This window comes from Delphinus delphis, chromosome 3 (genome assembly GCF_949987515.2).
Source record: "Delphinus delphis chromosome 3, mDelDel1.2, whole genome shotgun sequence".
Taxonomy (NCBI): Eukaryota; Metazoa; Chordata; class Mammalia; order Artiodactyla; family Delphinidae; genus Delphinus; species Delphinus delphis.
The window spans coordinates 24,067,458-24,093,674 of record NC_082685.1 but is presented as its reverse complement, the minus strand read 5'-3'; the positions used below and the strand labels follow the sequence as shown (position 1 = coordinate 24,093,674).

At 39.5% G+C, this 26,217-nt stretch overlaps 1 protein-coding gene across 3 annotated transcripts in view; it reads left to right on the top strand.

The window, feature by feature from the left end:
- The first annotated feature begins 6,411 nt into the window (after nucleotides 1-6,411).
- Nucleotides 6,412-26,217, top strand: part of CPEB4 (cytoplasmic polyadenylation element binding protein 4) — a 64,394-nt gene continuing 44,588 nt past the window's right edge. For all 3 annotated transcript variants that reach the window (XM_060008370.1, XM_060008369.1, XM_060008368.1), the window contains exons 1-2: nucleotides 6,412-8,915; nucleotides 26,027-26,108. In XM_060008370.1, the coding sequence (XP_059864353.1) occupies nucleotides 7,791-8,915; nucleotides 26,027-26,108 (1,207 nt within the window). In that variant the 5' untranslated portion in view covers nucleotides 6,412-7,790. The remainder of the gene's footprint in view (nucleotides 8,916-26,026; nucleotides 26,109-26,217) is intronic.

The window sequence follows — 26,217 nt, the reverse complement described above, 5'->3', positions numbered from 1 at the left end:
GTTAGGCAGGTGCCAGTTCACCAGGTGCATGGGGTGCCACACTCAGGAGTCTGGCAGTGCCTTCCAGAGAATGGGTCCCTTCCCAGTGGGGTATATGAGATAGTTGTAGGTGGTACACAGACAAGACAGTATATAATCTTGAATCACACAATGAGAAATTTCGCTCCTTTTCCATTCTTTTTCAGCCCTTCTCATTAGGTAAAGACGACCTTTCCAGGTTGGGCTAGTAAGTCTTTAGCACCTCTCTCTAACCTTATTAATCTTCCTTTTTAACAAAGAGAAAGAAAGCCTCAGACTTAGGGCCGGTGATATACTCACAGGATCTAGGAGCAATTCAATACCATTATTTTGTTTTCATTATTTTAAATGTGATAATTACCTTTTGGTTATAGCATTTCGGGTGGCTAATCAAGTTGTCTTGACTGCATATTTATTTGTTTGTTTTTTTAAAGATAAACCAGTTTATAAAAAATGTTAAAGGAATGACAATGCAGGAACTACATCCATATGGCAAAAACTGGGATGCTGGAATGAAAATCACTCAAGTTTGAAAAATAGAGTTGAATACATAAGGAAGCCACTTGAAAGTATTTAAGCAATGGAGTAAGGTCATTAGATTCTCTACTTAGAAAAATTCAGTGAGCCGGTCCAGGAAGGAAATCCAAACAAGAGGGATATGTATACGTATAGCTGATTCACTTTGCTGTACAGTAGAAACTAACACAATATGATAAAGCAACTATACCCCAATAAAAATTTAAAAAAATAAAAGTAATAGGGCAATGAAAAAAAAAGAAAAAAAGGAAAATTCTTGGCTCTATCCCATACCTATTTAATCAGAAATTCCAGTTTAACTAGTCTTCCAGGTGACTCTGATGCTTACTAAAATTTGAGGACCACCGAGTAGAGGGAAGAGTTTTGAGTCAAGATACCTGGGCAAAATAACTGAGTTATACTAGACAAGGCCCTTCCCTGGGCCTCAGTTTCCTCAACTGCAAAATGAGGGCATTGACTTGGCTATAAGACCTCAGGTAGTCATGAAACCTCTCTGGTCTACATGCCCCACCCCCAATATCCACCTCCCTGTGCTCCTTTGATAATAGAATATACATTTTTAGCTTAATACATAAAGCATGAAATAAAGACTATCCTTCCCAACTTCTTTTGCCATTAGGTGTGCCCATATGGCCAAATTCTGGCCAATGAGAAGAGAACGAAAGTGATGTGTATGTCTTCTGAAGTTCCCTCAAAGAACGGTTGTGTCCTTCTTCATCTTCTTCTATTTCCTTTGGTCTGAAATACAGACGTGATAGCTGGAGCTAGATCAACTATCTTAGATCCTAGGTAGAAGCTGAATTCTGAGGAGGGAAAAGCAATGAAATAAAAGGAACCCTGGTTTCTGATGACTTCTTGAAACTACCCCACCAGCGCTATATGGACTCTTGCAAACTTCTTTCATGTGAGAAAGACACTTCTTTTAGGCATGCTTCATTTGGATTTTCTGTGCTTTTGCATTATTATGAGAAAATCTTTAGTACCTTATAACTTTATGAGAAAATACTATGAGAAAACAATCAGAATATCGTGGGGGCAGGGCCTGGGAATTTGCATTTGATGGGCTCCCATGGGGACTGCATGCTAAAGTTTGAGGTTGGATGCTTACGAATCAACTCTTATAATTGTTCTTTAGTTTTATATATATATATATGCTCCAAGAATAGGGGAGCAAGAAATTTGGACATAAAAGGAAAGAACCATCTTTAGTATTTTTTTATATAGATGACTTTCTCTGAAACTTTACTGCTTACGGGTTCCAAAGTGAAACTCCTTTGGCAGTAAAAATTCTGGCTGAAAGGAAATCATTGGACACACTGGACCAGTGCCTGTGAGCTCAAGGCTATGTTGGGGCTAAAATTTTGGTCTCTGACTCCCAGATCTCTGATCTCTGTAGCTTCCCTGTGAGCTCCAAAAAGCTCTTCTTTTTCCAGCATCGTAGGTGAAGATCCTCTAGTCTAGCCACAGAGTGTGAGATGGTGGCTGTTTGGCAGCCTGGCCATGGTTTTGATACAGGGAAGTGAAGTGTGTCCAATCAAAACAGCCAGGGGTAATCTAGGTCAACAGCCCATCCACATATGTGGCTGGAACCACAAAAGAATCCAAGTCATCCCATGTGATACATGTCACAGTTTGGAAGGTCAACCCTCCATTCCAGCTCACCTAAATCTTTGCCGGGATATGGCGAAATCAAGTGAAGCGCGTCTCTGTCCTGGACCTTTCCAAACCTTTTGTTCAGTGACATTGCGTTGGAAGAACTGACTTCACCGCTCCCCACCAAAATGGATTGTTAACTATGGACTCCATGTTAATGACAACACCTTAAGTGGGAAAGCAGGAAGAAAACAGTATTTAAAATGCAGAGGGCTTTTGCAGGTTATAAAACAACAAACAAAAGGAGAAAATGTAACCCAGCAATTAACTGTAAAAAAACCAATGGTGCTTTCTAAGTAAATGTGCCTGCTTTCCAACACTGAAACAGGGTGAAGATCAGAGGTGGGTTTAATAAAACCTGCCTTCAGGACGTGGTTCTCTTTCTGTCTGTCTTGCCTTCTGGTAGTGAGCTTTCAAGTAGTTTTGGAAAAGAGGATATTGCAAAAGTAATTCCATCCTTCCCTCTTCCCCTACCTTCACAAGACCTGCTTTTGAATATTAATATTATATGTTTTTCGTTTCCGTAACATATATATTCCTCTACTATGTTAGAATCCTTATTAATGCTGCTAAGCAAAATAACTGCTGGGTATTAATCTCTTAGGGGACTGGACCATGTACGTGCCCGGACTTGTCTTCTCACTACAGCTCCCTACCCAAAACAACACCAAGGACACGGTGTCCTTCAGTTCCATTAGAGAAAGCTCCTGGGCCACCAAATCTAAAAAGATCAACTGCTTTACATATTTCTCCGTGTGATGAGCATGTGTTCATGTAATTTATGGTAGTATCTGGTGGCTTTGTGTATGAGTGTCATATTTCCATAATGTGCCTCGGTGTCTCATGGAAATGAACCAAAGCAGGGCCACTGCATTGTGCAACAGGGGGATGGGTATTCACATCATAGTCTGTGGTGCCTTATGGAGTTGCACAGTGCACAACCTGGGCAACGATGGGTGGTGGCCCTGATTGCTAAAGTCATTAGACAGGCCCCTGGGGAGCTTGGGTGTGTGCTGTTGGGAGAAGACAGTGTGTGCTTCAAGGGCAGTGGTGGAGGACATTAGCTAGCATGGGGAAGAGTTCACTCTGTGTGATTATGAAGTGAGATTTATATTGCCTGCCAAGCTTTAAGAGAGGCTGATGAAGGAAATATTAGGGCCCTGCTTCCTGGGAGGCTCCGACTTTGGGGTGTGGTTGACCTCAAACCCCAGAGGGGGCTGGGCTGTAGCCAGCAGGGTCCATTCACTAGCCTACAACTTTTCTGAAGGTGTGTCAGCCCTTAATGGACAGGGAGGGAGGGTTTTAAAAAAAATCTTTTTAATTAAAAAAAAAAATCTGGTAGCACCTTAATGTCCAGGGAGAGCTTGCTTTCTCTGCAACCTGGAGGCTTCCCAGTGAGCATGTTTCATGGGAGGTGCTCTCTTCTGCCAGCAAAGTGTTCAAGCCAGCACTCATCTGCAACTGTTGATCTCTTTGGAAATCCTAAATAGAGCTGCTGAATTGTTGTCATGGTTACCTGGGACAGTTTCTGAGGCCAGAATGTTTTCAAGGAGGGCAGCCCTGAGCTGGGTATCCTGGGTTTCTGAGTAGGCAACTGACTCTAGAGAATTGCTTCCCGCTTCCTTCTCCCATGCTCCTAATCCCTAGCCAGGAACCTGATGTCTGCAGAGATCATTTTAGCTTCAGCCCAGCCCAAACCTACTGCCCATGCTTGATTTAGCCTTAAAAGATCAGGCTGACCTAGCAGCACCCTGACTATGGCTCTGGTGTGTCTCCTCCCTCTACAAACCAACATAGGTTCCTGGATTCACTCATGCATGCAGCTTCTAGGCAAAAGGCACTTGAGAAGTGGTTCTCTGCGCTTCATATGTTAATGAGGAACTGACATTTTTGAAACCTCTTATGAGCCCAGCACTTCACTTGTATCTCACGTAATTTACCACCTCCTAGCCAGGGAGGAATATCATTCACATTTTATCTATGAGGAACCAGGGGCTTGTAGTGGTGATGCCCAGAGCTCTACAACTAGGATGTAGCAGATCTGGAATTCAAATTACCTGTTTGGTTCTAAAGATAGCCCTCTTTCCTTCAAATATGGCAGCCAGTTTAGTCACTAAGAATTGGCAGCCCCAAAAGACTCTCAACCATCTACTGGACATTGAAGATTCATTCATTCATTCATTCGATAAACATGTCCTGAGTCTGCTCTGTGCCAGACCCTCTGATGGCCACTGAGGACACACAGATAAATCAGACACAAGCTCTGCTCGTGAAAAAACTAACTCACTGACAACCAGCAGTGAGTAAATGAGAGGAATCTGTAAGATGCTACAAAAAGGAGCAGTCAGGGAACTCATTTTGGAGGAAGTGACACCTAACTGAACCAGCTAAGTCTCAAGGTATGTCCAGTTGTGGGGAATAAACAGCAGAATCAGACCCAATCCCTAACACTTAAGGAACTCAAAGTAGAGTTACAGAGACAAGACTCATGTTCATGGCACAATGAAAAGACAAAAAAATCACCGATTAAGGTCCCAAACAGGTGTTCTACATGGAAGTATGGGAGGACTGACAAACTTAAACAGCAGAAGTTGGGGTCATTGAAGAAAGGCTAGGGAAATGAAATGGAAGCCATCTTTTTTCATGAGATTCTTCTTAAAAGTCTTTGATCTCTCCCTTTTTTATTCCCGACTCTTGCCATAGTCACTCGTGGCTCTCCTCTGATTTCTTTTCATTTCTCGTTTTCTACTAAAGGAAAACACTCACTTATTCAACAACTTTAGAGCGAGTGCTGAGAGCAAGGCATTAATCTAGGTCCTGATGGTGGTCATAGTGGTGAGAACGTACAAATATGAACAAGACATGGAGCCCTTGAGCAGCAAATGAACAATCTAAATGATTAAAGTTTGAGAGATGTGAGTCCCAAACCAAATGGCATAAGGAATGAAATTATTCAGATTTGGAAAAGGGACTGTCATTCAGGAAAGATTTCATTGTAGTTGGTTTGTTCACTCATTTCTTCAGCATTCATTCACTGATGACTCCTATCTACAAGATTCCCTCCTCAAAGAGCCCACAGTGGACCACAGGTCCAGGAGACATAAGCAACCATTACAATAGAGGGTGATAAAGAAGCATGAGATGTACACTGGGCCATGGACGTTCGTAAGAGGGAGCTCGGAAGACAGAGTTGGCAGCTTTTGAACCGATTCCTAAAACTAAATAGGAGTTTACCAGGTGGAGAAGTGAGGAAAGGGAAGGTTAAAAGGCGCTGAGATTATATTTGGAGCACCTTGGCATGAGGCGGTTGGAGGGAGACGAGGTGTTAAGATATACTGCCCCCAGAGTGGAAAAGCCTTGAACACCAGACTAAAAAGTTTGGTCTTTTTCAAGGAGGTAGTGGGCAGTCGCAGAGAGGTCTGAGCAGGTGAGGACCCTAACAAGCTTTTCGTTTTGGAAATGTCCCTCTAGTAAGCGAGAAGGGTGCACTAGAGCCGGATGGGAATGAGGGCTCAGCCACAGACGTTTACAGCAGCTGTATCTTTGTGCCTGAGACTGCACCAGACGGGAGCCTAAACTAAGCAGGAGGAGTGGGGGTGGGGGAATGGAAGGTGAAAGGAGAGTCCCGCGTGAGGTCTACATTCAGGACAAGGACATACGCAACTCCAGGCACCGCACAGCTGCCGGGAAAACCCGCCTCCTCTTCCAGATCCCTCTGGGGAGGAGCTCCGGTCAAAGCACGTGATGCCTGGGGAACCACGTTTACTATGGGCAGTCCTCCCGTTCATCCGCGGTTTCAGGGGTTGCCCCACCGATCTCCCACACCTGGACTCTTTACCGCAGTGCTAGAGGAATCCGTTCTCTTCCACGCGTCCCGCTATACTCCTCCTGCAGAGCGTGGTTAGGCGAGATAAACCGCGCAGGAGCCCTTTGCCCACACTAAAGATGGCGACCAGTTGCGCTCACTCTGGATCGGGGGAGCGGGTTCCAGGCGCCAGGCCTCACTGGGCGAGGCGCAGACGGAAGGGGCGTCTCTCGAGATAACTTTTCGACCTTCCTGGGAGGGCGCCTGAGCCGAGGGGTGTGGCCTAATCTGAATTCTAGCAGCTGATTGGCTTTTCGGCAGGTGGGCGGGGTGTCTGCGCTAACCCACCCCTCCCTCTTCGAACCGGAAGTGTCTCTCGGTCTTTCCAGCTGGTTGTCATTTCACTCGGCTCGGTCCTAAGGAGAAGGACTCAGCCGCGGCTGCTGAACCCGGGCACCGGGAGGCGGTGGCAGCGGCGGCGGCGGCGGCGGCAGCGGCGACAGCAGAGGAGGAAGGAGGAGAGAAGAAGAGCCAGGCGGAGTCCGCAACTACGACAGCGGGGACTGCGGGACCGGGGTAAAGCGACGGCGGCGGCGACGACGGCCCAGCAACCGTGAGGAGAAACAAAAGCCTTCTAAATTACAGTTTTTAAAAAAATCTGGGGGAAAAAAGAGAGAGAGCGAGCAAAGGGGGGAAGGCCCTTCTCTTTTAGAGTAACTACGCTGGTGGGGTTTTCCTATTTTTCCTCTTTTTTCCCCCCTGCGGAGAATCGAACTGAGAGAACTGAACAAACCGCCCCTGGGTCCCATGAGGGAAAAAAACCCCGGAGCCGCAGAGAGGGGTAGAGGCCGAAACCGCAGGACCTTCCAGGTCGACCCCTTGGTCCCCGCACCCCGGGGCCGCCAGCTTGTCCTCGTCGAGTCTCTCTAATACGTCCTGATCGCGACACCCCCAAGAGGGAGAAACGGGTGTTTCCAACCCATTTCATGGGGGAGAGGAGGCCGGGGGGAGCCCCAGGAACAGCGACCGCAGCAAGATCTGCACCCAGAGCTTCAGGAACAGCCCCAGAGGCCAAAACTGCACCCCGTGAAAGATCAGAAACAGGACCAGGAACAGCAGAAACTTCCCTGCAATCATCTTTCCATTAGTCAATGCTGATTTCCTCTCCCGCAACCAGGAATTCGCCTCCCACCCCAAATAACCTAATATAATCTATATATATAAATATATAATATATAATGTTCTTAAATTATTCCTGATTTTTTTTAACCAAGCTGCCAAGAAAAGAACGTATTCTCCCCTTAGCCCTATTCTAATTTTTATGTGAGTGAATCTAAACTGCTGAAGAAGACCATATGTGATTGTTAAATTATATATATATATATTTTTACTCCGCGCAATGCTTATTCTTCTACATCCATAGATGCTTGAGAAGCTGTGTTTTTGTCATTCATGTACGTTTTCCTTTGGAAAAAGAAAGCGCCTATTTTACTAACCAAAGACTTGATTTTTACCCTCTTCGTTTTTATTCCCTCCTAGAATAAGTTGGATTCATGTCAATGTTTTAAGACCTTTTTTTTTTTTTTTTAGTTTTTTTCTTTCAGAGACCAGAATTCCAAATCTGAACTATTTAGGGTGATAAGCTGCGATCTTTGAGCTAGCTAAAAATAAGACATTTCAAACAAGCAACTTAAATTTGGGGTAGAGGATACAAAGGCGTGAGACATCAGGTTGTTGTTTTTTTTTTATCATAAGATTCTGAGCCTAGAAATAATAAATGGGGGATTACGGGTTTGGAGTGCTAGTGCAAAGCAATACTGGGAATAAATCTGCTTTTCCAGTCAGATTCCATCCACATCTGCAGCCTCCACACCATCACCAAAATGCCACCCCCAGCCCCGCTGCTTTTATAAATAATAACACAGCTGCCAATGGCAGCAGTGCCGGGTCCGCTTGGCTCTTTCCTGCCCCGGCTACCCATAACATTCAGGATGAGATCTTGGGATCAGAAAAGGCAAAAAGTCAGCAACAGGAACAGCAAGACCCTTTAGAAAAGCAGCAGCTCTCCCCCAGTCCAGGTCAGGAAGCTGGAATACTGCCTGAAACTGAGAAGGCAAAATCTGAAGAAAATCAAGGGGACAATTCTTCAGAAAACGGCAACGGGAAGGAGAAAATAAGAATCGAATCACCAGTGTTGACAGGGTTTGATTATCAAGAAGCCACGGGGCTAGGTACTTCAACCCAACCCTTGACATCTAGCGCGTCGTCTCTTACTGGTTTCAGTAACTGGTCAGCAGCGATAGCGCCTTCTTCCTCTACAATCATCAATGAAGATGCAAGTTTCTTTCACCAGGGAGGGGTCCCGGCTGCTTCGGCTAATAACGGTGCTCTGTTGTTTCAAAATTTTCCCCATCATGTCAGCCCTGGCTTTGGAGGCAGTTTCTCTCCTCAGATCGGGCCTCTCTCACAGCACCACCCCCATCACCCTCATTTCCAGCATCATCACAGCCAGCATCAGCAGCAAAGGAGGTCTCCTGCCAGTCCCCATCCCCCACCTTTCACACATAGAAATGCTGCTTTTAACCAGCTGCCTCATTTGGCGAATAATCTTAACAAGCCCCCCTCTCCATGGAGCAGCTACCAGAGCCCCTCTCCTACACCGTCTTCTTCCTGGAGCCCAGGAGGTGGTGGATATGGTGGCTGGGGAGGTTCCCAAGGCCGAGATCACCGCAGAGGGCTGAATGGAGGAATAACGCCCCTGAACTCCATCTCGCCTTTGAAGAAAAATTTTGCAAGCAATCATATTCAGCTCCAGAAGTACGCTCGCCCCAGCTCTGCCTTTGCTCCTAAATCCTGGATGGAAGATAGCTTGAACAGGGCTGACAACATTTTTCCTTTTCCGGTAAGATTATGTTCCATTAATAGATTAAGATGAAATAAGGAAACGGCAGGGTGTAATATCTATGTAACGAAGAGAGTTTGAATTGTCTGTATTCATATCAGAGCTCTTCTTAGAAAATGAGTTAATTACCAGGCATGATTTTGGCAGGAGAGGAGTATAATTTGGAACAAAATATTCAGCTTTTTTTTTTGGTAAATTTCTAATTGTTATCTTCCCCTAGATGATCGTATAAATTATCATAATTATGAATACCAGGTAGCTAGTGATGTCATGATTATTAACTATAATACCTTTCTAGCCTGACAAGAGAATCGTGGTTGGTTTTTCCCTACTTATTTAAGTGAGAATAAATAATGTAGATATAAATATATTTCATTGTGGAAACTGATGAGCATTTTCTACCCGTTTGCATAACTATATAACCTCGCAAATTAATTTTTGTCCGCTGTAAGGTAGTGATTCACTGAAAACCAGCTATTGAATTATAGTTTTCTCACTGGTTATATTTTAAACCTGAAACCTCTCTGAACCCTGCGGTCTGAACAGTTTGAATTCATCAATTCCTGTTAAACCTTTTTGCAAATTCTGGCCTGCCTTGTGTCAGTAAGGACTGCTAGAGAAATGATCTAAATATTTTCTTCATCCCCAATTATTTTTGCATACTATGAAACTGTTGATCTCAGAGTGAGTCTTTTATGATGCCTTTCACCCATTTGTTTATTTTCCCGTGTTAACACTGGGGGTGTAGATAATTAAACCATTCCTAAAAATAGACCCAGGCAAAGATCACTTGTCTTTCTTGCCACCAGTGTATCCTTATTCTGCAAGAGTCACATTGTTTCATGTTTTTTAATTAATGAGCAGCCAGTCTAGTTGATAGACATAGGATAAAGGGAATTTCATAGTTAACTGAACGTCAGATGCCCCACTAAATTTGTATACTTTGGGGGTATGATCATTTATATGTGTTTAGGAAATTTATATGGGTTTTAAGCTAACATTGAATCAGTCCTCAGAACAAACGCCACAAGATAAGTTCTGTTATTATCCCCATTTTAGAGATGAGAAAATTGAGTATCAGCAAGATATAATAACTTGCCCAAGAGCACACAGCTGATAAGAGTACAAACTCTAGGTTAAAAAGCAAGGATTAAAAAATGCTACATACATGTGTAGGCATACACATGTGCTATATCTAGAGGGTTATTTTAGAGATCTTTCGGCAAAGGCTCAGACAGATTTCAAAATAATTGCAATGTCTCCATATATGATGTCAACACAAGTAGAATTATCTGTTTTAATTAATAATTTGCTCAGAGGGAGGGGAAGTTTGCTAAGAGAACCCTGTGTCATTCCAAGGAATTAAATATCCCTTCTCTAAGGATTCAGGTATAATGATTAGGATGTATCTTAAAATATTTGGTGAAATCTAGTTAAAAAAATTTTTTTTCAATAATTTTTTTGCCCAGGTATAAAAAAAGCTGTTGGCTTTTGTTTTTAGAACGGGTTTTTACTCAAACTGAAGAGAGCAATTATCATGCTTTAGTGGTCAGGTGAAAGGCTGTTGAAGACATTGGCAATCCCATGAAGTCTGTTTTTAAAAAGTTGGTTTTGATATTCCTTTGAACATAAATTTAAGGGAAATTTAATGCAAAGGTAACTTTTATGAATTATTTATATATTCCTAATTGAAAAAAATCTAAGACGGCATTCTCAACATTTTAACTGGGTTAAGATTGGCTCAGAATTAAAAATACTTTTCTTTTCTATTTTGCTACTTATAAAGTGACAGAATGAATTTATGTGACCTCATAGTTTGTTTTCCATTCTCAGTTTACTGACTTTTGATAAAGGTTTGCTTTGGGAAAAATAAAAATTTCAGAAAATGTATAAACTATATGTATATGCACATTACTAATATTTTTATGGAGCTAATGGGATGTGTTTAACATGTGAAATTTTTTTAATCAGATGGTTTCTTAGAGATTAAGCTGGTGTATGAAATAATAGTAGACTAAGATTGATACTAAAAGATACTGTTAGAAACTAACTCTTCCCTTAGAATTGTTGTCTGTTATGCTGAGAATGGAAAATGGATGAGTCAATATACCTGGCTGAAATTTGGTAGGATTAGAAACTAAGTTGTTGCTTTCTGTTCACCATCCCCACCATTTTTAGGAGAGTGTGTATATTTCTGTGTGTGAGAGAGTGAAGAGAGAGAAAGAGAGAGGTTGGGAGATGGGGAGCTGAGAGCAAGCATTGGGTTGAGTTGTAAGTCACAATAAAAATAAGTGATTTGAAAAGAATCTTTATGACAAGAAATTCCTAATAGGGTTTTGAAAATATAAGAAGTTAGTAAACTGAGTACCGTGGTGCTTACTTAAATGAATGCAGTTCTGTGTGTGTGTGTTTTAGAGAATTATTCTTTTGAATAATTTTTTGGCAAAAAATACTGTTTTGAGTTGATATGAATTACTTGGTTAAATCTGATATGAAAAGATTTGAAGAAACATTTATTTGACTGGGAGCCCAGACACCTAGGTTGTGGTCTTGGCCCTATCAGTGTCATAGCATTTGGGGACCTCAGTTTCTTCATAAAATTGGGGGTGGTGGTGACCTAGGTGATTCCTAAGTTCCTTATGATTCTAAAGCAAGCTACTGTGAAATTTAAACTGCTGCAATCACAGTCCATACTTTTTTCTAAACACTGCTATCTTATTTAAATTTATTGCCTTAAACACTATTAATTTTAGGAAAGACATTTTATAGATTAGTAATTCAATTTCCGTTGCTTTTAGAAAGCATTCCTTAGGTGTTATAGAGAGATCTTAAAATTTACCACAGAAATTACAGGATAGAATTTACATGGCTATATTATAATATTGGCATTCAATCAAAGGCTAGCATGGAATTATTATATTAAAAGGAAATAATTTACCTGAAATGTAACTAATACTGGGCAGTGTTTATTTTAATTTGAAATGAATCAGAATGGTTTTTACATTTGTTTAATTTAGGTTTGGGTACATACAGTGAATTAAAATTCATGATGACATTTTAAATTAATTTTGGGGGCCAATCTTAACCTTCTCTTTTACCCATGTTTATGGAGCAGGAGCAAAGATTCCAAATATGTGAATAATCCTCTAAATAACTGATATGACAGGCATTATATTTTGGGATTTTCTTTGTATTAAAATTTGTTTCTAAGTTATTTTTGCTTAGCTTAAAGTTTTCATTATGTGGATGCAGATAACATGCCTGAAATCCAGTTTTCAGATACAACTAAACTAATATGTATTTAATAATAGCTAACATGCCTTTGATAGTCTAAGTGTTTTACATGTATTAACTCATTTACTTCATTCAACAATCCTATGAAGTAGAAATTATTATTGTTATTATTACTATTCACACATGAGATTTGGCTTTTAACCATTATACTACAGTGTCTTTTCACATAGACATGTTACAGATGGGGGCAGCGGTAAATGCCTCCCGGAAACGTGTAAGATGAGAGAAAAATTTTTACAGTGAATCATTGATACCTGATGATTAAAAGCTGATTATAAAGTTTTGAAAAGTGGAAAATAATAGAATATATTTATTTGTCAACTTTAAAATATTAAACAAATAATATTCAAATCAATATTTTTTTGTTTGATTTTAGTACGTACTATATACTAGGTACTGAGCTACGTGCTTTCACATATGTTATCTCACTTCGTGTATAGGATTTCTCAACCCTATGAGGCTTAGTTTTATTGTCTTAATTTCAAAATGAAGAAACAAGGGCCATGTTTATGTGACTAAAGGCATGATTTGACCCTTACATTAAGGGGAGGAAAATCCTACCCATCCTGCCAAACACATCCTGGAATCCTGATGTCCAAACCAAATAATATATTGGGGCATCTGCCAGTAATTAATTTGAATATAGCAGTTCTTTGGAGGGGTGCCTAGATCTTCTGTCCTTACAGGAATGTAAAGGAGAATTGTATGCTATATATCCTAGTACTCTCTTATATTCAGCTCAGTTATGCCCCCATCTCCATTAGCTAAGAACCAAGAAGAAGACCAAAAAGAAAAAAAAAAAAAAAAGAAAAGAAAAAGGAAAGGGGGGAGACAAAATCTGTTACAAAGATGATCCTAAAACTTGATTGATAGGGAGACATTTTAGGATTTGGAGCCCATTTGCTCTTACTTGGTCACCATGGATTTGTTAAGTTGTCTTAACCAGGCAAATAATTTATATTACTTTAATAACTCTCCTTGTGTTTTCAGTTTATTGATCCTCAAAATTATATGTGGCATCTTATATCTGAAAACAGAAAGTTACTGCATCGCTTCGGGTCTGAAAGTCATGGTGAATTATCAATATTAAAATTACCTAAAGTGCAACGTTGTTACATTTTTTGTTTTCTCATATAGTCCCAAGGGATATAGGAAACATTTTCTTTGACTTTGTATTAATCTATATTAGAAGATGGGAAAGTAATTTTTTTTAACTGTAAGGTATGGGTTGGATGGTTCTGGTTCCAGCAGAATTGAAATATTGGAAAAGTTTGGGAAAAGCTTACCAGATACCATTTTACACCTTTTTGTAGAAAGCCTTTTAACTAGGTTTAATTGCTTTTCTGATGGACTTGAAACTTGGGCAGGGTAGTTTTTTGATTATTTTTTGATGTGTCTTCAGGGAAGCCATGGAATATGATCAACACACTGTTCCAACATCTTTCAGGAAAAACCTGGTTATTGCAAGCCTAGTGAATGTGCTTGTTGCTAGTTGCAACTAGAAAGATGTTATTTAGTTCATGAGTTTATGCTTTTGAGAATAATTTTTGTTGGTGTTCATGAGAAAGAAATGGAAAAGTAGTCTTAAAGTTAACATATGCCTATTTTGAATTTTACAGTCTAAATCTATTTTCCTTACGACTTTTTTGCTCTTTCTATTAAGGAAAATAAGCTTGAGGTTCCATTATCACATTTTTTCAGCACTATATTTTACCTCAGTTTTTGGTCCCATCACAGATGAGATAATATATTTCTATTTAAGGCAGGGAGCTTGTAACATGAGCATTCATTTTAATTTTTCCTGACAAAAGTCATTTTGTATTTAATTGTTCAAACAAAATTGTTCTTGAGGAAATTAAAGTATATTTTTACCATGATAAATTTATAGCAGTGTAGAATTTTTTACTTCAAAGTTAACGTAGATTCTCATCATATTGTATAATATTGGAACAGAAGGAGTTACACTTTCAGGTTTTCAGAAAATTCTCAATAGAAAGATAAAAGATCTATATAGATCCTATTTTTAATCAATTTCTGAAGCTAACACTTGGATAATTACTGAGAAAGGCTATTGTGTGAGGCCAAAAATATAGTAGACTGAAGCACAGGCCCTGGATCCAAACAGACTTACGTTTGATCTGAACTCTAGTTAGCTGTGTGACCTTGAGCAAGTCACTTAAATTTGAGAACACAGACCTGGCAGTGAAGGGTTATTCTAAGTTACTTTAAATATGTGGCCGTATTAGGTAGCTTACATTTTTTTGTTTAAAATAAAATTAAAATCTCTAATATTGAGTAAAATCAGGAAATTAAAATAACTACAAAAAGCTTGGGTATGTATGAAAGATTTTGAGCAGTCCTTAGTTTTGCTTATCTTATCATATATGCTCCACTTCTCAGAGTACTACTTTTAAATAAGCTAGATGCAACCCAGGACAGATAAAACATTTAGCAGAATTATCAGTTTTCTTGAAGAGAAGTTTTAATAATTGTTTATATACCTAAACATTTATTAGCATTGGCAGCCTGCATCTTTCAGTAGTTTGAAAGATTTTGCCTATTTTTAAGAAATTTAGAACATTTGATTGTTTTTGTATACATTAAAGGAGACTGTACTTCTTTTTTAACATCTTTATTGGAGTATAATTGCTTTACAATGGTGTGTTAGTTTCTGCTTTATAACAAAGTGAATCAGCTATACATATACATATATCCCCATATCTCCTCTCTCTTGCGTCTCCCTCCCACCCTCCCTATCCCACCCCTCTAGATGGTCACAGAGCACCAAGCTGATCTCCCTGTGCTACACGGCTGCTTCCCTCTAGCTATTATTTTACATTTGGCAGTATATATAAGTATATATAAGTCTCACTTCGTCCCAGCTTACCCTTCCCCCTCCCTGTGTCCTCAAGTCCATTCTCTACGTCTGCGTCTTTATTCCTGTCCTGCCCCTAGGTTCTTCAGAACCTTTTTTTTTTTTTTTTAGGTTCCATATATGTGTTAGCATACGGTATTTGTTTTTCTCTTTCTGACTTACTTCACTCTGTATGACAGACTCTAGGTCCATCCACCTCACTACAAATAACTCAATTTCATTTCTTTTTATGGCTGAGTAATATTCCATTGTATATATGTGCCACATCTTCTTTATCCCTTCATCTGTCGATGGACACTTAGAAGGAGACTGTACTTTAATGAAGAATTTATGATTTTGTTCATTAAAAGACAGGAAAAGGTGCCATAGATTTGAATTGAATATATTTTAGCTTTTATCCTGGAATTAAGTTCTGTTTTTTATATTTTAATTAATTTATTTAGCATATATTTATTGAGTACCTGCTATGTTATGGACTAGGCATAGGTAGATATCTCATAAAAATTGTTTTGATTTGATTCATAATTATTTCTGACCTGTGCTAATCTTTGAATGATACTGAACATGCATTTTTTTATCATTGTAAACAAATTAGCAACTAGCCCAATAGTTATACTTCATTTTAACCCATGAGTTGTTTAAACTTCAAGGCAAACTAACAGGTTCAACTTTAGGTATAACAGAAACAGTGTGTAAATGACAGTTCCAAATATTTTATTAATGGTCACATTTATAAATATACACCTGTACACAACATGTGCTTTTTTAAGTTCTGTGACAAAATGGTACTACAAAAGGCAAACTTTAGCCTGTGGGTCACAGAATTTAGGTCTCATTACATGTCAAGGAAAAAAACTCCATCAGTCACTTACAGGTCCTCCCTCATGTTTGCAAACTGAATTTTTAAAGTTTAAAGTCTTAAGCTGAAGAAGTACTTTTCATATTGTAGAGTATTTAGATTGGGCACTTTCTATTTGCTGCATATTTACCAGATATATCCCAGTCATTGCTTTCTTTTAGCTCTAAAATAAGTTATAGTTAATTCCTCAGTATTATACACTTTAAAGCCATATTTATATTTAAATGTTATGCAACATACTTTTAATAATAGTTTTCCCAGGTGTTTTTGAGGAATGCATCTGGTGCTAGTCAGTAAAATAACTGCTGTAGCCTTACTGTCTCTAAGAACCTTAAAAAGAACCAAACAATGTAAGAACAGTTGCTACTCAGAAAAACCTCCTAATTATCATATGGAAGTCAGATCTGAGTTGATCTGAGTTTCAACGATGGCTCTGCCACTTACTAGCTGTGTGACCTAAGGCAAGCTCCTCAACTTTCCTGATCCTTCATTTTCACATTTCTTTTGTCCAGTGTTTTTGAAGTAAAATGAAATATGCCTAATATTTGGCTTCCAAAAGATTCTGTTGGTATAAGAAAATCATCAAATAGAAATATTAATTCAAAATTTTGCAAATAGCACAGATTCTTAAAAGGTGAAAACCATTGTGTAACTGGTGTATGGTAATTTGAGTTTAACTCTAAAGAAGAATTTTATAATCTGAACTATAATTTTGTTTAATAAACTCAATACTTAATAGTGGGAGTCAACCCAGATGTTGCTCCCATTTTCTTGAACATTGCTGGAAAGTTTAGTGACCAACTGGTTTTTTTGTTTGTTTGTTTGTTTCCTCTTTGGATAAAGTTTTTCCCCCCAAGTCTTTTTTATTTCTTATTATGGAAAAGTTTAAACATATTCAATAATAGAGTAGTGTATAGCAAATTCCCATGTACATACATGTCACCTGGCTTCCAACAATGATCAGCTCCTGGACAGTCCTCTTTCATCCATCTTCCTAACTGTCTCTTCCTGCTTTCATGTTATTTTGAAGCATTTCCCAGGTATTGTATCATTTCATCTGTAAATGGTTTAGTATGTGTCTCTAAAAGATAGTCTTTTTTTCCCCCCTTAAAAACATACAAAAATATCTTCTAGTTGTTTTTTAAAGAAAAATAGTGAGAAATTGAAGCAAGGCCCACATTTCTGTTGTACCTGCTTAGCCTGTTTCACCGCTCAACCTGATGCTAATCTCTAAAGAAACCACTATTGGCTGCATCTCCCTTCTAGGTCAAGAAGGGTGCTGGTGGTCACATGGCCGTCAAAAAAAAAAAAAAAAAGAGATCCAACAAGACACCAAAACATCAGCTGATGACCACAAATTTGGGAGGAGATTGTTCAGTTTTCCTCTCTTCATTTCAGCCTTCTCCTGGGTTCAGGCTTCTGTGGACTTGGGGGAAGGATCTCCAAAAGGAGAGAGAACAGGACAGGACTGAGAGCGTTTTGGTTGTGTTTTTGTTTGTTAATGTGTTTTTGTTTTTCCAAAGGGAAATTTAAAGGTTTGGGGTCTTTTGCAGGCCTTTGGACTGCATCACATTTTTTTTCATCTCTTGCTGTTTTTCAACCCACAAATGTTTGATGCTTTCAATGGACTGTGTGCTAGGAGTACATGACCAAGGCAGACATGCTCGTCCTCGTGAACTGTACAGTCTGGTGACCTCTTGCTCTGTGCCTGCATGTTGAGAAGTGCCTTCTGCTCCGGAGACTGGAGAGCTAAGGATGTGGCGGGGGGAGCTGTGAGGGCCCAGAGGCCGACACTGGGCACAGGCTGCCTTTTGACGTTGCTGTCAAGGCTCATGAAAGAGAAGAGACATTATGGATGTTATGGGTTATAGGATACAAGCCTCAGTTTAAGAATAAAGATTGTGTATTTGGGTGACCGTTCTCTCTGCTGACTCCGGACCCTGATCAGGCCCAGCAGATGTATAGCAGAGGACTGCTGACTGCCAGTAAGCAGCCAAAGATAGAGGAATGGCCAGAGGGTCTAAATGACTTCATTCCTCAGGGCCTAGTTTTAGTAGCTCTTCCAACTTTCCTGAACTAATGACCTCTTGCCCCGAATAGCTTATTAGGTAGGAAATATCTTTTTTTTCCCCTTTTTTGTTTCTCTATGAAAATGAGCTATAGGAAATAGCAGAGAACAGCTGAATTATTCAGATACAAACAATACCTAATTTAATATGTTAGTTTCGGGCTCTTTTGCCATTTCACCAGAGAGAGAAGGGGCAGAGGGAATGTTTATTGAGAGGATCTCCTAGCTGGTGGGTGTGGTGCGGACCTTGTCTCATTTCTCCACACCCCAGTTTTATAAGGGAGGTGGGATCCTTATTTCCGTGATGAAATCAAGGTTCAGAGACAATGCAGTGTCAAAATCAGTTGTCTTCTAAGTGGTGATTTACACGCAGGTCTTGGACTAGATTTTAATTATTTCCCTCTGCCAGGCAAGGTGAAAATGAACAAATAGTTAACAAGAGGAAGGGGTCTATTGATTTAGGAACTGACTAATCAAGTCTAGAATGCCAAGTTCTGTTTTTAATACAGTCAAGTGGTGACAAGAAATATTTACCACTTTAAGGATTTCTAATGGTGAACTTGAATGTGGTTTATTTAGTGAAGGTAGGATAAAAGAAAATTTTCTCAAAGGCTTTCTGGAGAGATCAGATTCATCAGTTCATGTGGAAGGAAATGGAGCTATTGATCCAGTCAGGGTAATACCCCAAAGACATTGATTCATTTTGTTATAGTTTATTATTCTATTAGGAAGCACTTGGTAGCCCAAGATCTGGAAGACTCTGCCTCATTATAAAGCGGTCCTAATGAGAAAGCACTGACTGAAGAGGGATCCTGCTAAGAAATATGAGATGCTATTAAATGTGGTTTCTCCTACTTCAGGTAATTACCTCTTTCACTTTAACCTCTGACACTTGTTCTCTGCATTCAGACCCTGTATACAGTGAAGGATTTCATACCTTGCAGGTGTTGATAGATTGGAATTTCTAGGTCATGACAAAGCTCATTTAAATGGACCACTTTTCTGAGCTTCTGCTCTGAAGTCAGACTCCACCACTTACTTCGTGACTTTGAGGGCAAGTAGTTAACTTCTCAGAACTCATTTGCCTAAAATGGGGGTGATAATTGTATCCACTTTACATGATGGTTGTGAGGAACTAATGTACATAAATCATACATCATTCATCTGAGACACAACACAGAGCCAGGAGGGACATGTTAGCCACTTTAATGATGATGGTAACGATGACGAGGGACTTACTGGATGCTGCACAGTTGCTACAGTCTGTGGCTGTGGAGGTGAGTGGAGCTCGCAGTCCAGTGGCAGAGGGGGTGGGTAGCCGTAACAGAACTTGTCAATATGTGGGCTGTCAGCGTTCTAGGGGGATATGGGGAAAAAGAGACTTGTGCCTGCACAGGGATGGAAGGGTCATCTGGTAGTGGAATCTTGAAAGCTGACTATATTGCCAAGCTTTGGTATCTGTGGCCTTAAATACTTAATCCAAGAAAAATATTTACATTTTGGCAAATTTTGGATTAAAACTCCCAGAGTTACCTTTGATTAATTATGGGCTGTGCTGGCATCTCAGACTTCCTATTTATTTTGGCAGCTATACACTGGCATAGACTTTGCCTTTCAAACCAAAATATTTTCCTTTCCCTTCTTCACCAGGGAAAGTTTAAGCCGGAAAGAGAAACTTCCATAAGCTGATACAGATACCTAGCAGTCTGAGAAGTGATGCTCACAGTAATGTATGTCTTTATAGGAAGGCAATGAGTAAAGGGAGTAGCTGAATTTTGGCTTTGGTTCTTAATAATGTGGGCACGTTCAATTAAGTACATTTTGTGTTTTAGACCAGGTCTAGTAATGCTAAAACATACTAACTCAAGTATAAGAAGACAGGAACAATTAGTGGAGTGGTCAAGGCGGTTGTTCTGTTGAAACTGAACTGAATTGTAATTTTTTTTCCAATTTATGCATCTTAGAGCTTGGAAGAGAGGGCTTTGATTTGGGTTTTGAGAGCAAAGCCCTTTCTCTTCATAAGGAAACCTTAGAATGGTTGATGTAGAATATTTAAGCTGGACTGCATCACAGCTGTCAACAGGATGTAAGCTACAACTCACACCCCCAAGTATCTAATGAAGTTAACCTGTGGAATGGAATTGCTTAACTCAGTGGTTCTCAAAGTGTGGTCCCTGTCTTCACTTAGAAACTTGTTAGAAATGTGAATTCTTGGACCCTACCCAGACCTGCTGAATGAGAAACTTGGCGGGTTGACCCGGTAGTCTGTTTTGACAGGACCTCCAGATGATTCTGATATACTCTTTAAGTATGAGAAACACTGGCTTACATTATCCATCTGGATTTTTTTTTAAAAGCTACAAAAATGATAATTTTGGTTTGTGGCATAATTGCAATCTGGTTGTTCATCCTGATTGTAATAGACCCAACAGGTTCACGTCCTTCTTGTGGCTACTCTGGGATGTTATAAAAAGACGTGTCATCAGTTCTTTGCTTACGTAGGTCTTCCTATTTTGCTGTGGCAGTCAGGATTATTCAGGTGTATATTAAAAGGACAGGTCCTGCTGTTTGAAATACTAATTTGTTTTGTCAGAAGGTTATTTTTATCAACTTTGATTTTCATAGTGGCTTGTGTGGTTTTTCCTTTAGAAATTGTCCTGTGAAGTAGAGATGACAGAAACTGAAACCAACAAGTTACAACTCAATATATTAAATACAATTAATTTTTACAGAATAAAAAGAGGTCTACACATTGTAATCAAGTTTGCTTTGCTGAGCCTTGAAAATAATTGATGGTCTTTTATTTTCATTCATGATTATTAAGCTCACATGTTCTAGAGTCAGAAGGCCTGGGTTCAAATTCTGCCTTCTCCATTACCTGATGTTGGTAAAGTTACTTAATCATGCTAAACTTCACTTTTTTCATCTGTGAAATGGAATAATAACTTAACACTTAATTGTATAGGATTTTTGTGAGGAATAAATGAGAATATGCATGTAAAGCATTAGAGCTTGTTAAACGTTAGCTGCTGGTACTATTATTATTGCTATTACTACCACTTCTGCTCCTGTGGTTGGCCGTAGTTAACCTAGAGATGCATTTGTGTTAGGTCTTTAATTTGTGGACCACATCTATCTGTCATCTCAACAGGAAGAAGGAAGATAAAGCTTCTTTATCTCTTCTTATGTTTTTAGTATCTCCGATATTATCCTATATTACTCTTATACATAATTTTTGTTCTTTCTTTCATTTATTGAGTCATATTTGAGTGCCTACTGTTTGCCAGGTACTAGCCAGCACATTCCTGCCCCTAGGACCCTTATGGCAGACAGAGTATCTCATTTATTCTAATATATATCTTAACTAATGTGGTCTTTTGACTGCCATGACCATTACTTTACCCAAGGCAGCCCATTTGCTTTGGAGTGAAACTTGGGCTTGCATCCTGACTAAGCTGCTGAACTAGGCAGTAACCTGTCTGTTCAGTAAACTGTGGATTTTCTCTAGTCTTAGTTTTTGTCATTAAAATGAGAATAATAGGGCTTCCCCGGTGGCGCAGTGGTTGAGTGTCCGCCTGCCAATGCAGGGGACATGGGTTCGTGCCCCGGTCCGTGAAGATCCCACGTGCCGTGGAGCGGCTGGGCCCTTGAGGCATGGCCGCTGAGCCTGTGCATCTGGAGCCTGTGCTCTGCAACGGAAGAGGCCACGACAGTGAGAGGCCCGCGTACTGCAAAAAAAAAAAAAAAAAAAAAAAGAATAATACAATCTAACTTAAAAGGAGGTTTGAACATTAATTAAGACAGTATTTAAAAAGTACCTAGAATAATGTCAGGTACTCAGTAGATGCTCAGTAAAGGGTAGCTCTGCTTTTCTGCTTTTTATTTCTGTAGTCTGCCAAGAGAAACTGGCAGCAGTGGGTTGAAGCAGATGAGTGATTTTTTGTTTTACAATAGAGTCTTTGAACTTTTATTGGAAATCAGGACATCCCCCTTCAATAAATTGTTTTAAGTAAGTTTTTTGGAAAATGCTTCTTATTTTGCATTATGTTTAGCATAATGAAAACGCAGTGACTGTCCTTTTAAGACTATAAAAGTTCATTTTCTTATTAATCAGTCATTGACCCCCCCCCCACCTTTTTGTGGGCAAGAAGTGATAAACTTTGATCAGTCATTCTTGTTCACATCTTTGATTCCTTCCATACTCATCATAATTTAAACTGCAAATCTTGAAAGAGCACAGACTATCTTAGGATATCGGAAAGCTAGAATACAAGTGTATTTTGTTTGTGGGAAAGGAATATTAGAGATCTAATCAAACTCTTTCCTTTTTCGGATCAGGAAAAGGGTCTAGAGGATGAAAATGCCAAGCTCACATGACACTGCAGGCTTCCTAGTGCCTAATGCTCGGTTCCACTGATTTAGGCTGATGTTCATATTTTGATCATCAGCTCAAGTTCAATCAAGAAGAGCTGTCACTTAACAAGGTTTCTATTTTATAGTTAGTTTACTTTCTGGGAAATGGATTCTAGAAAACAGGTAAGTGGTTTTGATATTTGGCTCAATTAGCAAGCCAGAAAGGAAAAATCAAAGGATGAAATATAGAAATCAAAGCACTCTTGACTTGTCACTTTGGTTCTTGGGCAGGAAAACCAACATTGTTTGTGCTGTTCTTATTCCTTGGGTTTATTTGTGTCTGTACCCCTCAACCTACTTCTTAATGACACAGACATTTACATTTTGGTCCTTTTTGTAAAATTAGATACTTAAAATAGACAGAAAAAAGTCAGTGAGGGAGAAATCAAGAATGATAAACTTTGGACCCTCTCTGAGAACAGAATGTTTACTTGACAAAATATGTGGCTTGAAACTCTGAATTACCATAGCATCATAAGAAACAAAGTGTTATACAAATGTAAAGTAGTTTATAATAATTGTAATTGCGAATAAGGTTGGATCGTGGGGAGGAGTACATATTAGACCAGGGTTGGCAAAAATGTGGTGCTTGTGCCATTGGGTCTGTATCTTGCACTTACAAGTGTCTGTTGAGACACTGTTTTCTTCTAATTCCATTCAGAGCCTGAAAATTCTTCTCAACACATTGCATCTGAGAGTCAGTCCCAGTTGATCAGAGTTTGTATATTGGTATTTATTTATCATCCTTGTATTAAACCGTGATGAATGAAAGGAAAGCTAGTGTAAGTGTAAAAAGGATAGAGGGCTTTTTGTTTGTTTGTTTTTTAATCCCACAAAGCATTACTGAAAATTTAAATATTCATTTAGGATTTTAGTTTTAATGTACCAATTAGAAGTCAGTGGTTATTTTAGCAAAAATCCTTATATTCTAGGCAATAGGCTGGGGGGGGCGGTATGAAGTGGCTTCGCTAAATTGTAGGTGAAAAGGAGGCTTCTTTACTTACTGGATGGAAACAGCTGTCATAAAACAAACAAAAACACTGCATAATATTCTTTATCGACTGATTCTCTTGGGTGCTCTTGTCATTCAGTGATTGGCAAAATGCAAGTTCTGGAAGTTCACAGGTTGCTTACTACTTTAGTTGCATTAAAAAAAAAAAAAAAGGCTGAGGTCTCCTCTTTCATCTCTCCCCACCACCATTACATTTTGACCCAGAAAACCCCCTACAACTCTATAGCCGGAAAGGGGATGTATAAAAACAAACCTCAAGATAAGGAAATAGGAGAAAAGAATTATTTCCAACATTTAAAATAAATTACTTGAAGGAATTCATTCATTGCTCAATTGAGGAAACATAACGCAGGCTTTCTAAGCTGCCAGGCCCTGTGTGAGGCACAGTGATACAGATATGTGGAACAAGGCTTCTCAACCTGTTTCACATCATGGCACGCATGGAAAATGATAATATAGAAATAGAAATCATCTGCCAGGGAGTTCCTGCCACATCAGGCCCTCTGGGCAGTCCTGTGGGTTGAGGAGATGATATCTTGGCACACCCATCACCCTTTGGGAGTTACAAACATTGGGAACTTTTGATGTAAGACATACTTCCTACCCTTGGGAAACTGACAGAGAACATAGGCAAGGGAACAGACACTGAGCATTAGTGTCTCCAAGACTGGTTTTGTTGTGGAGAAGAGATAGTGGCTGGCCTGATTTTGAGTGTGGTGCATAGATTGTTGGAGGGAGGACAAATCCAGCTACTGCAGAAAGAGATAGCGGAATTTTGTCTTAACTTGTTTCTCCAGTTATGCCTCAAATCCACTTGGCTTCCGAAAGAATGTGCAATAAAGTTTTGATTTAATTCAGGGCTTGAGATGAGGAAGGATAAAAACAGAAGAGTTTTTCCTTTTTGTGAACACTAACCTAAGAAATTCTCGTTCTGGCCACCTGTCCTCCTGCCTCTCTATGGACCGTATTGAGAAGATGAGGACAATGAGGAAAGGATCAGGAGGAAAAGTGGGAAAGATATTCTGGAAGAGCCATACCAGTTTGGAGCCGAAGAGCATGTTAAGGCATCTGCTCCCCTCCCATCTTCATCCCCCACCACCCCGGGGAAAAAAACCTGTAATGCTCTCTACTTTAAATATGGATTATATCCCAGTGTAACTGCCCTTGGACCCCTCAGGTTGCAGAAGTAAAAAAAAAGTTTGTATCCTAAAACAATTCAGTGAATATTACTGGATATCTGTGTGGTGGGTGGGGTCAGGTGGGGTGGTCCCTATTTCATGGAAGGATAATAATAGTACAGGGTGAGTAGTGTTATGGAAGGCCAAAGGAGAAATGTCAGGATGATCAAAAGGACTACTTTTGCCCTATCAACCTTAAAGTTCTAGAGAAGCTGGAAGGTGGAAAAGTGAGATCCCAACAAGCGTGGAAAAAAAAATAAGGGATAAAATGAGGCGAATCCTTTTAAAAAGCCAAAGCTTTGAGTTAAAAAGTAATGAGAGAGGGCTTCCCTGGTGGTGCAGTGGTTGAGAGTCCGCCTGCCGATGCAGGGGACATGGGTTCATGCCCCGGTCCGGGAAGATCCCACATGCCACGGAGCGGCTGGGCCCGTGAGCCATGGCCGCTGAGCGTGCACGCCCGGAGCCTGTGCTCTGCAATGGGAGAGGCCACAACAGTGAGAGGCCCGCGTACCGCCAAAAAAAAAAAAAAGTAATGAGAGAGAAAATGTAATAAAGAGGGCTTTGGAAACCTCCTTTTCTTTAATACTCTTGCTGTGGTCTTTATATGTGTTAATGTGTTTATTTATTCTTAAGGTGGGTCAGAAACATGTATTACTTCTTCTCCTTCAGTATTTAACTTGAAAACTTTTTCATCTACTTTTCACTGTCAAGCTAAACTTTAATTTTAGTTATCTCTAGTACTTTTTGTCCTGAAGAATGCCCCAGCAGTTGGGGTGGTTGTATATTTTCAGATTCCTCACCCACTCATGAAGTGCATTTCGTTAAGCCGGGGTTTAGACCAGCAGTGTTCTCCACACCCTGTCTTTCCTTTAATGGCAGAAAAATCAAGAATACTTTGCACATACTTGCACAAGAATACTTTGTAAGACCACTTAGTGGTCTTACAGACATTTGATGATTATTTTCAGATCTTGGCTTATAAGTAAATATAGCTATTCTGAATAGCACATGTAGATGCCACCTTAGTAGATTACTGCTGGAGCAAGTTTGGGAAGCTTTGCCACAGGACTGCAATCTTAAGTGACAGAGAAAGATTATGAATTCTATTTTTACATTTATTTAATATTCTTAATCATATGAAAATTAGTTTGTTTTTGCTTTGTTCATGAAAGTTATGCTTTTATTGAAATTATTATTAGAAATCAAATCAATCTTTGCTGAGCCCTGGGTACCTAACTTTTGTGGTTTTGGTGTTTTGGAAGTGTTAAAAATAAAATGTAGTAATAATGTGCCTTATACAGAGAGGGAGGAAAATTGCCACTTTTTGATGTGTCCCATCAAATACAGCTTATTATCCTCTTTTATAATTAAATGCTGTCTTAAAAGTGGTTTGTGGCTGTTTGTGTTTACAGGATCGTCCCAGGACTTTTGACATGCACTCACTGGAGAGTTCACTCATTGACATAATGAGAGCTGAAAATGATTCGATTAAAGGTAATTTTCCAAATGTAACTATTTGATTTTAGTAAATAGTTTAAAATGTGTATTATCTGTGTAACATGATGAGCAATATGGCAAATATTATAGATTCATATTTTATATC